The following is a 12348-nucleotide window of genomic DNA, read 5'->3' as shown; positions in this document are numbered from 1 at the left end:
CAGGATGCTTATAAATCTATTAATGCCTCCTCAAGTCTAAAATTAGTTGGCTATGTGGAGAAAGCATTAAAATGAACAAGGACAAAATTCATCAAGAACATGACCCTCCTCCATTAAGCCAGCATTTTGAGAATCTCCCCTCTCCTTCCTGGTTTACAAGTCAATTTGTGAATTTATTTCTAGAGTCAGGTGATAACATCAAGAAAAACAAACTGGAGTTGAGTACTTTGAACTCAGGGAATGAAAATCATGGAGACAGACTTCCAGCTGACCCTAGAACAGACATGCTCAGACTCCAGAAATACCTACTTGGCATTCTTGGCTTGACTGCGGGCCTGACAGTCCTCTTGATACTTGCATAACTGTTCAGGCATGACGTTACTGACAGCCAGTTTCAGCTTCTGCAGTGGCTCTCTCAAGCGGTCATCCTGTGAGGAGAGAAGCATCAAAGCAGTCTTATTAGATGCAATGTAAAGAGTATTTCAGATAGTTTCACCAAAACTATTTCCTGCTCATTTCTGAGGCAATATTCCCAGCACTAACTACTGACTGCATCAGCCATTTCCCACATGGCACTTCAATTCTGTTAAGTGCAACAGCATTATGGAACTGCCCATACTTGACGTTTTTCATACAACACACAGAAGTATTTAGACCAGAAACGATGAAGGACAGTCACAAGGAAACATATCATGAATATTCCAAAACATTACAGCATGATCTCATTAAATGATGCTTTTTAAATCAAAACTGGGAAGGGAAGAAAACCTGAGGGATGACCTGACTAATGATTCTCTCAACACTTGCCAATTAAGTGTCCAATTAATCAAGTCTCCAAAAACTGTGGTATAAAAACACTGCAGGTAATGAGCAAAACAATAACAATCTAACATATCTATTATATGTGATGTATGCACCTTAAAAAGGTAAGGACTATGTATTTAGAAGGGTCTCCAAATTTTGAAGTTCTTCAAATATTGAAGTAATATACCATATACTTCCCTACATGTTTTAAATTCTCTTCCTTCATCTTCTGACTTCACCAATCTGAGATGTAACTGCTTCTTGAAAAGCACTCAAGTACTATGGACTATGATATCTAATTGCTTAGAAATAGTGTATGAGTCCATTTGCCCTCTTAGAAGGTTCCAAGATCTCTGCATTCATGATCTTCTGGCAAGATTTAGTCCTGGATTTCATCTAAAAAAATCGGGTCAGGGTACTTCACATCCCAGATAACTTTATTCAGCAGGGAAACGTTCAGAGAAATGCAACTGCAAATGACAAAAGATTTGTCAGACCTAGCCACAGTGGCAAATTTGCACAAACAGTACAGGCTGAGTCATCTATTATCCACCTAACCTTCCTTTTTCTTGATACAAAGGTGAATGCAACAGTGGGTTCTTTTAGCCTGTCATAACCATGATTGTGTCTTTCTGGTTTTGCTACTTTGACATGTGCCTTCTACTCTGCTTTCCAGCTGCAAGCACTTCATTCTCAAATAAAGAATATGAAGTACTTAAAAATATTTGCTTCTGAAGTAGTGACAACAGCAGGTATACACACAAAGGAGGAAGCTTTTGAGCTGATCCAGCAACTGATCAAAAAAATCTTTCGTTTTGTTGGCGATTGTGTGACTGTTCTGCTCTCCTGCTTTCTGTCCTTACCTGTATTACATAACTGACTCCTGTGGGAGCTAATCTCCCCACCATTACCTGCACATTGAGGTGTAACTTCTTCAGACGTTTTATCAGTGTGTCCTTATTGCATGGCACAAAAGCCTCAAGGTGAGAGTACACTCCATTGCGGAGGGCAGGATTTATCTCCTGTAACTGCAGCTCAATGCTGACAAATAAACAAGAAATAGGCAATCAGTGAAGCACTCCACGACGAAAATGACAACTGCACAAAAACCTAAGGAACCTTGGTATGTGTAATGTTTTAGCTATGCATAATTTTAATGAAAAATAGCAGCTTGGGACATTTTTTTTCGTCAGAAAGGAAGGCAGGCTTAATCAATGGCAAGAAACAATTCCTGTACATACTGCTCCAGCAGTGTTGAACAGTCACTCAAATTCCAGTTACAACCACCACTGCACATCAAATTTGATACGTTTTGACTGCTACAACCTCCTAGAGACTACTTTTTATTTCTCAGAATTCAAAGACAGAAGCTTCTATAGGAAATGCTTAGTTGAAAGATTACAGAGAGCCAGCACTTTGTGAAAGCTGAAGGTGTTCTGAGATATGAAAGTGGGGGACAAAGAAATAATGGCAGTTTTTACTGAATTTTACACATGAAGTCAAGGACACAGGCCAGTACGAAACACTTCACACTGGATAAAGACAGACAGTCATGACAGCTATTGTGTTTTATATATAAATGTCTTTAGCTAGTAACTAGCTTAAACTGATCTACCTTCAGTGACTTTAAAGGGCTTTGTTGGAACAACCTCAATAATACTTCCTCTTCTGTACTTTTCCTTTCACCCCCTTTCAAAAAAGGGAAGGTTGTACAGATAAGCACTTACTCCAGCAGAATATTATTCATGTCTTGCGTGAAAAACTTCTTCCTGCCTTCTTCATCAAACATCTTGGCGGCCTGAAAGCACAGCAATAAAGAGTGTCCAACAGTTCACAGAGCATCTTCACTGTTACAGCTGTATTACTGTTTTGTTTTCCAGAAAACAGTATTACTTGGAAAAACATCAACCCAAACTATATCCTGCTGTTTAGGAAAAAATGACTGTAGTTGTTCCATTCAAGCAAAAATCTCTTACTCTACCATCATTCTCTTTAGAATCTGCCCGATGTTAATTCATCTTTTCCATAATTAGGAAGAAGGAAAATGGCAGATTGCTGTCATCTCACCACCAGCAACATTCCACTCTTCTAGAAAGAGCATTGCTTGACAAATCAAGCAGGCAACAGCACTACTCTATCTATTAAAGGTTCCTTTTCTACCTGGTATGTGTCTCAGCCAGTTAACTTCCCAGCCTTCTCACATCCTTCACAACCATTCACTGCAATTTCTACAATGGGATTATGCATGCTAGAGGATTACTTCATCTCTCTTTTCTGGTGCTGTCCAGCATTCTTGCCTATTTAGACTCTAATAATTTTGTCTGGTCTCTTCCTGAGTTTATCTAGGGTCAGGGGAAGAAAAGAAAAAAATACAACCTTATTCCTATACACACTTCCTTTTATTACTTTTGGCCCCACTGATTTCACAGGAATTCCCATGCAGAATCCCTTTATCTTTGTTCTTACCACCTAGATTCTTATTTTCCAGCAATTAGAGTTTGTAGAAGAAAACCCACAAGCTCTGCATCTTCAGTAAGATGCAAGAGTCTGTAAGATCTTTTCTCTAGTGTTCATCCACTCTGTAGATTTATAGAAGAGGAAAAACACAAATCACTTTTAGAGGCTTACTCTCATTTTATATTCTGACACTGGGGCAAGTCAGCAAACACCTAAAGAACTTAGAAAGATATAAATGCAGAAAAGCAGGCAAGTGGGAGAGCGTTCTAATGACTGACAGATAGGAGAGACAGCCAACCTGCTACAAAGCTGAATGTTCAAATAATTGAAACACTAATTCTGCCCTTTATTAAAAAAAACCCCAGCAAATAAAAAAATGTAGTGGCTTGTGAGAAAGTAGCCAAAACCTACAAATAAATGCAAGTGATAGCTTGATAAAAACCTCCTTTATTATTATGAAGTACTTACTGTTCTTGCTCTTCATAACTGACTCATCTAAGTTTCAAAGAAAAATGTTTTCTGGAATTGTGAACTCTAGACTGCACAGGGAGACAGGAGCTTGATATTCTGTCAGAAACCATAAGGTAGCTCATTGTCTGAGTGCTTTACTGCTTCAGTCCTGAACACTGCCACCAGAGCTTAAGTTCCTGTAAGAACTGCGTTCTGCTGATTGCTTTCTAGTGCTGAGGGGATGATACTATCTGTTCAAGAATATTGAAGCCTTTGTCCTGCTAAAAAACAAAACAAACTGAAAAAAATTATAGATGTTTACAAGTGACAGGATGCTGAAGAGACAGGTTGGAGAGTCTTAGATCAGTATCTTTAAGCACAATTAACACAAGGATTGATATCATGTTCCGCTTCATATAAAGTAGAAGGAAATACATGCTTTGACATTGTAGTTCCAGGTAGCCCTTAAAAGGCTGTTTCAGCATTATACTGTCACACTGGACAGTGTTGCTGGCTTTTGAAGGCAGCAGCTCTGGGAGATTGTAAAAGTGCATTGCTATCAGTGAACTGTGCCTGGTTTGGTGGGTGGGGTTTTGTTTTGGTGTGAGTTTTTTCCCCCCCCCTTTTCTTCTTCGATTTGTTTTTTCCCCTTACAGATTATTTTGTCAGCTACCTTCACAATAAGAAACAAAAGCCATATTATTACTCTCCTGCTTGTGCGTAATATTGCCTCCTGTCATATCTGTTCAGAAATGCCCAATTGGGGAACTAAAATAAATTAATCTGCAAAAGGAAGTCAGGAATTTTTATTGTATTTAGTCAGTGACTTTAATTTTTGTTGTGTTTATAATCAAGATATGTCATGCTGCATTCATGGAACACAGCCTTTCCTACAGCTTTATGCACTTTTTAGCTTTCTTTGCACTAAAGTAAAGGTGTAAGCCTGCTAAGTATTTGACAAGGGTAATTTTTCCCCCTGCTTTTTAGAAGATGCTCCCCTCCACTGATAAAGTGTCACTTGACTGCAAGCTGCAGGAGATTAGGAAGCTGCAATCTTTTAAGTCAACACAACCTAGTTTTTCCCTCACATGTATGGGTAGATTTGCTCTGCTCAGCCAGCACCAAACTTCTGTAAGACATTATGAAAAGCACAAGATAAAAGAGTTAGCCTTTCCAGGAACCACTGAATTAAAGCTTTCTTCCAATTGGATGGAGCTTGTTATACAGTGAAGCAGCAGGAATTTGGGACAGGCCGCTAGCTTCCTGACTTTGGGCCTAATCCAGTTGTCCTGCAGTTTTGGTAGAAGCTTGCTGTTGGTTCACAGCAAGATTAAACTGAATAGAATACATAGAATAAACCAGGTTGGAAGAGACCTTCAAGATCATCGCATCCAACCCATCAACCAATCCAACACCACCCAAACAACTAACCCATGGCACCAAGCACCCCATCAAGTTTTCTCCTGAAACCCTCCAATGACAGTGACTCCACCACCTCCCCAGGCAGCCCATTCCAATGGGCAATCACTCTCTCTGTATAGAACTTTTTCCTAACATCCAACCTGAACCTCCCCTGGCACAGCCTGAGACTGTGTAATATTCAAAAGTAGAAAAAATTCTCTCTCACACTTGAGTAATATTAACTCTTTGGTTCTATTTATCTTGGTATATTCAAAACCAACTAACACCACTGTTAGACATTTCCATAAGGTAAGTAACATTTTAGCATTACTAGAACATGTAGCAAAGCAAGCTGGTACTGTCTGAACTATTTCTTTCCAAAAAGATAGGAACTTGAACTGCTTTCACCAAACTACATCTGAGTAAGGAAAAGCTGCACTTTAGTCTGAATAAGAAAAATGTTTTCATGGCAATCAAACAAGAAGCATACACCACCTTACTAGCTCTGATTCCTTTCAATAAGCTATTGGGATGTTTGTAACCCGAGGAATTTAGTATTTGTCACTGGGCAAGTTTGGACTCCATTCTAGCTTTCAAAAGAAAGCTTTTGTCTGCTGTTTCTGGGTGATTTTTTTTTTTGGTGGGTTGTTGTTTAGTTTTGAACTGGCAAGTTATCATTTATGTTGTGAAGCCAAAAATTCAAGACACTGATTTGTAAGGTGCAGCCAATATTCCAGGTTTCCTTGCTCCAATGTAAGGAAACACTCATTCATTTCACCAGCTAATAATTCAAGTTAAAGTAACACTGATATTTCCATTATGGAAAAAACCCAAACAAACATTACAAGTTACTGTACACAGAAGACTCAGTAAACACTGTCTACATTGGGAAACAAACACAACAACTGACCTGCATTACCTCTGTGCTCATTTTCATCTCATACAGCCTTTAAGATAAACACTATGACCAGTTCTACATATTTTAGTTTCTGCCAGCCATGTAAAGATGACAACTCAGGTTCTAGTTAACTCTTCCTTTTCTCTCTGATTCTTGAATGCAATCTCTTGACAGTGAATGCATACTTACTGTTCGAAGGTCCCCAATGCGCTTTTCAAGTAGCACAGGTAGACCTTCTGGGAGGGCAGGCACCTGCTTGGGTGTCATGACCTGAGAGGTGTAGGTTGCCTGAGTGACATTTCCATTTTCTCCTGACAGCTCAGATACCGGGCTGCCATCAGAAGTGCCATCAAGCAACTTGTCAAAGTCAATGTCTCCCAGCATCTCCAGGGCACTTTCAGTTTCTTGTAGGAGCTCAGGTTCATTTGTGCTACCAAAAATGGAGAGGACAGGATCATTGCTCCTAAGATTCAAGTCAGAGATATCGTTTCCTGCACTGAGAGAGGAGGAAGGAATTTTACTAGGGGTAGAGGTTGCAACAGTCACTGGAGGTTTTGGACTCGATTCCTTCTTCCTCATGGCTTCCTTCTCCTTTTGAAATTTACGGATCATGGCAGCCAGAGAGAGAGAGTCTTTATATAGTTTCTTTTTCTTCTTTTCAGACTTGTGAGAATTTAAGGCCATTACTCTGTACAGGAAAGAAATCTTATTAGAATGCACGTGATGCAAGGCTGTAATAACCTTGAGAGAGAAAGCCTGTTTAGTACAATTTAAAAAATGATCAGGGAAAAGCAGCAATTACTTTGTGCTTCCATCTTCAGACTCTTCTATTAATTACCATAAACCTTTGCAGGTTGTGTCCTGTCATGTGCTCCACCTGATTTGTTCTGCTAAGTTTTGGACACATTAATTGCAAAGGTTGCTCACTTTTTGACTTCTTTAATTATGGAGAAATTGGCAGAGTTGTTAAGCCCATGGCTGATCTATGCTACCAAAATACCTACACTTGCTTCTCAGACTCCTGAATGGTGGCAGGTTGCTTTAAGTTTAGGCACACCATGTAGGTTATGAGAAATTCTCTTTATTGCTACGAATTTTGACATGCAGGCTCAACATCTATGTGCTACTTAAGCTGAAAATTTTCCACCAGTTTATCATGTTGATGAACAGTATTATCAACAAACAAAATCTTCATAATATGACAACTCCCACTCAATAAGAGTTTTTCTAGAAGCCAATTAAACCCCAATCTTCCCACTCTAGTCTCAGAACTCATGAAAACATGCATAAAGCTAAAAATAAACATATAGAATGATTAAGCCATGTTCATAGTTCTCCAGATTAGAAATCAAGGGATAAAAGCAAAATTCTTTTCCATTAGAAGCTGTAGCTCTTAGTCCTACATAAGGCTTTGGGTAGAAAAATGGATAGTGTCATTCAGAGACAATTTTTCTGCAATTTGCCTTTGTTTTATTATTCCTTGTTCAAAGTATTGGGGGACAAAGATTTAAATGTAGGACATGTTTATAAATAATCTCAATTCCAGCCCCAAATCTCTTTGCTATTGATTATAGTTCAAAAACACAACATTCCGAACAGTTGTGATGATCTTTCTGTGGCATGCAATCTCCAACCCAAACCTCACATAAGCCAAGGGCTCATCTGAAGAAAGACACCTACCCCAACTGCTTAGGAACTTTCATTTTCCGAGGTTTCTTCTCCTTTTCTGTCCCTTCATCTTTCCGTTTGCGCTTCTTCATTCCTCGATCTTCACTCTCTTTCAACTTTGCTATCTAGAAAAGAGATTGAAGAGGGGGCAATGATTCTTCTTGTACAGAAAAACATTTCATTTTCCTTCTATTTTTCAAGGGAAAAAAATACTTCAATAGGCATAAAGGCAAACAGTACCACGGGATTTCTGTCAGCAACTGCAGTTGCTGACAAGCTGCAATCAAATTATTTTTGCACAGTTACTGAACTCAGTAAGAACAAAAACTTCAAGGCACACAGATGTGTGTCCTGTCAGTATGAGCAATGGCCACCACACAAGCCTGAATCCCCTTTGCCTCCTTCTGTTACCACAGTTTCACTGCTGCATATGAAGTTACAAGGTATAAAATATCTTTTTGGCTGTTTCAGATTGGCTGTCTTCTCTCCCCAGCTCTTGCTGAACCCCAGCTTCCTTGCTGGTGCAGCACAGCAAAAAAGCAAGCCTCCACGCTGTGCAAACATTCAGCAACAGACAAAACTTCAGTGTGTTACCAACACTCTATCAGTCACAAATCCAAATCATAGCACTGAAAGGGCTGTTATGAAGAAAGCTAACCCCACCCCACTCAGCCTCAATATTCTATGTGTGCACCTAGCTATAAGCTCTGTATAAAAAGCACAATTAAGATGACCCACTTTAGGTGGCCTATGCTTTTTGTCTTCTGCAAAGTCTTCATCCTCCGAGTCAGATGCCTGACGGAACTGCAGTGTGCCAGTGTTGATATAAAACCCTCCATATTTGGTTGTTAGGGATGCAGGAACCAATTCATCATACTGTGCAGGAAAAGGAGAGGAGTTTATCAGTATTTCTTAAGAAAATTAATGTGTATTTCATGCATCAGTCCCCACACATGAAAATCATATACAAGTACACAACACGGTTCACTGGAATAGGAGCACTGCTGAATACTTACTGGTCAAGGCACAGAACATTAATATTACAGAATAGCCTTTTTACCTTCAAAACACATGTATGTATGTGTGTATATATACAGACATATATAAGGAAGAGAGGACTACAGCACTGAAAGTCCTGCTTTCTGAAGGAAATTAGGATGAGCATACAGGCATCCCCCCTCCCAATCCTGGCTGCAGAACAACCCCAACTTCTACACTTCCCCCCCCAATATTCTGCCTGTGAGAGCATGGTGCATTATAGTAGCCATTAAATCTCAAGATACACAAACCACAGGAGCAATGTGATTACACCATCTGCCTAGGAGCAGCTTCACTTGATCATTCATTGGTGGCTTTCATCTAGGAAGCAGGCTGACCCGTGGTGAATTACTTGTTTTTGTGGACAGCAGCCTTGCAGGCAAAGCAGCAACATCAGTGGTTGAAAACAAATTTTGTAACAAAACCTGCCTCTATCTGTTCATTTATTGAATACCCTTCCATTCTATGAGACAACAGGCAGTTCAAAGTACCTCTGCTAGTAACACACCTTTAACACAGAACCTTCAAGTTATCTGTGATAGCTACATTCACTTCCAGAACCTATTTTTTCCTCATTTTGAAAAAACTATGACAGTCTGAACAACCACACCACTGCACTGGAGGAAGCCTAATCTGTGTCAGAATTTTACAGACCTGGAAGTTATATTCAGGAAAAGACTGAAGACAATAGAAATGTTTTTGTAAGTTAAGCATAAAACAAACCTTCACAGATTATCTGCTTTGTTTTATTAAGGCTGCCACGGTTTTCATTAATACCAAGATCTGCAGAGCACTCGACACATTCAGATGTTCCAGCACATGCTATATTTAGTACCAACTCTAACCACTCTGTCCTGCTCAAAAAAGCTACTTCTCTTACAAAGTTCTCTGAAATTTTCTTTTGTTAAGAAAGGTAAGCCAGGCATGACAACTCTGCCGCAGCATCTGTTCTCTTATTTCAGATTCTAGGTGTTGATTTTGTCTTATTTAAGATTTAAGGTGTCTCAACACAAATACCATAGCACCAGGATTTGTTTGGAATCATCATCTCTGGATGTTTAAAGGTCATTTAGATGTGGTACTTAGTGACACGGTTCACTGGTGAACTTGGTAGAGTAGGGTTAATGGTTGGACCTGATGATCTTAAGGGTCTTCTCCAACCTCAACATATTCACTCTAGCTCTACACATAATAATCAACAAAACCCACACAAGTGTTCACAAGAGAGCTGAGGAAGGGCTGCCTTGGCAATGCTGTTCTCACTACCAAAGGACAAGGTTGCCCCAAACCGCTTTAGATACAAACCACCAGTCTTTGTTTTCAAATACTGAAAACTTTAAGATGATTTACTTAGGCAACAAATACAATTCTGACAGCTAGAGTCTGTCTGGAAGCATTTACAGGACCTCATTGAAAGTGCTAGAAAAGTACCAGAAAGAAGTAACAGCAAGGACCAAGAATCAATTTCTCTCCTTTTTGTGAAAGACAGGGTAGGATTATGACACACCTCAGAGCTATGCAGTCTGGTAAAGGAAGAAGGTAGATTTTGAGTTACAGCTGTTTGGTAGCACAACCAAATGATTAAGATACTCGAGAAGAACATTTGTTATGTTGAAATTTGAACTGGAGGCATTTCACTGCATGGCTGTTAAGACAGAATTCAACAGACTGAACAAATTAGTAAACAGTTTTAACTGCCACACCATTAATTGAGGACTTGAACACCTACACATAATAAACACTGCAGTGTCAGCTACCAGCTTATTTCACTTCCCCCTACATGCTATGCAAAATATACTGAAGATGAAATGGTTTAAGAACAAAAAGGTCCAGGCTACCAAAAGTATTAAGACAGGTAAAAGTTATTCAGGAGGAAAACAGCGAATGTATCCTTCAACAGGGGAGCCGATGAGAGCCTGAACTGCAGGTCTATGTGGTTTTGATCTGAATAAGTAGTTTGAAATGTCCATGAGTCATTATGTTTTATCTTCCTGCAATGGAAGGCTTAACAAGCAGTACAAAAAGGGAAAGGAAAAGTGGTTGACAGGATCCACGAAACACCCTAAGATCATATGAAAGACTAGCACAAAATAGCAAGAATCTATTAACTGGACAAAATGAAAGCAAAGTGGCTTAGTTGTGGTCTTGTCATTCATCTCAAGAGACCAGGATGGTCATGCAATGTAGGAGGTCCAAAGTAAACATGAGAGAAGAGACTGTAAGAACTTCAGAGAAATCTGATGTTTTTCTACAGCTCTCAGAACCAGCTTCATTATGTACAAGATGATGAAAGAAGAAAATACATTATCCATAGTGCTTAATAGAGCAGACATTTCGCTTTTGAGCTGGCAGGGTAACAAACTGAATTGGTGAGGCAGGGGCAGTACAGGATCAAAACAGAAGAATGTAGTAGTTGCCAAGTTTGAAGGAGAAAGCACACAAAGCTGGGACCATTATCATAAGAAATAAAGAACAAATAATGTGAAACACAGTGAAGAATTAGCCGTGAAGTAATTAAGGAAGCCCTGAAGAACATACAAGAAAAAGTAAGTATTGAAGACAGTCCACAAGTGAGGAAGCTGTGAATCACAGCAGATGATCAGAATGATCATCACAGGCACAGATTCATAGGAACAAGGCAGCCAGAAAGGCAGAATTCATTAAATATACAGACTAACAAATTATCCTGTAACAAGAGGCAAACTAGGTTGGCAGGATGTGCATGTGTAACTTACTAGCTGAGGTTTCAACAGCTTCTGCTGAAGACTGAATTCAGTCAGACTGTAAGACCTTTTGGACATTCAGTTCTCCTTAGCCCTTGAGAGCATTCCCTACTAAAATGTGGTTTGCCCTCAGCCTACTGATCAAATTCAAAACTGAATGTTTCACTTCATTTTCAACTTGCCTAGAACTGGGTCCTGCAGGTTACAACATACCTAAGTATCTCCTCCTTTGAGATAAGCTTACTGCTTTCTAGTACCCTAAATATGATTGTATAAGATATTTGCAACAGTAATACTAAGCTTAAAGTTTCTTCAGGAAACTTCAGAGAACATAGCTTTTACAACTTCTGAATCTGATGAATTGGTTTCAAGAGGTTAGTTTTTGAGAAGCACCTGTGTCTACATCTATCTATATGAGCACATCTATACATCTCCCTTTTGTTCTCACCACGACCCTCACCTTTTACCCCCCTCCAACAGCCAAGAGCCAGGCTGTTACCTTAAGTAACCTCCAGCACAACAAGATATTTTTAGGGCCTTGAAAATATTTCAGCCTAAGCTATAAAAATGTATGACCACTTTTGTGAACACCTTTATCTGTTCAGCTCATTCAGAGATTGAGCTCTGACCCAAAATAAAACTCTAGTTCAGTGGTTTATTTGCAAATAAACACACAACATATTACTTCATCTCTCTGGGTTCAGCATTAGAGAATTACTGGAAGACTCCATAGGAAAAAAGTTATACTTTCCTTTTCCATTCATTTAAGATGAACAACAGACTTTACCCTATGACAAGTAGACAAATACACTTACCAAAGATCTGTTATTTTGGCATGTTATACCCCCCCCTTTATATTATATTAGTAATAATATTGTTTGTAATTAAAGTTCCCTGTGCAGCCTAAAT

The 12348-nt window shown here is 39.2% G+C and overlaps 1 protein-coding gene across 1 annotated transcript in view; it reads right to left on the bottom strand.

Annotated features, from left to right (window-relative positions):
• Nucleotides 1-12348, bottom strand: part of UBN2 (ubinuclein 2) — a 40607-nt gene that overhangs the window by 14607 nt on the left and 13652 nt on the right. Inside the window, exons 4-9 of the mRNA XM_009902542.2 lie at nt 8417-8554; nt 7691-7803; nt 6200-6698; nt 2532-2602; nt 1716-1845; nt 310-428 (exon numbers count right to left, since the gene is read on the bottom strand). Of these exons, the coding sequence (XP_009900844.2) occupies nt 310-428; nt 1716-1845; nt 2532-2602; nt 6200-6698; nt 7691-7803; nt 8417-8554 (1070 nt within the window). The remainder of the gene's footprint in view (nt 1-309; nt 429-1715; nt 1846-2531; nt 2603-6199; nt 6699-7690; nt 7804-8416; nt 8555-12348) is intronic.

This window comes from Dryobates pubescens, chromosome 15 (assembly GCF_014839835.1).
Source record: "Dryobates pubescens isolate bDryPub1 chromosome 15, bDryPub1.pri, whole genome shotgun sequence".
NCBI classification, from domain to species: Eukaryota; Metazoa; Chordata; class Aves; order Piciformes; family Picidae; genus Dryobates; species Dryobates pubescens.
Note: the sequence above shows the minus strand (reverse complement) of the source record. Positions and strands in the feature narration are given on the sequence as shown.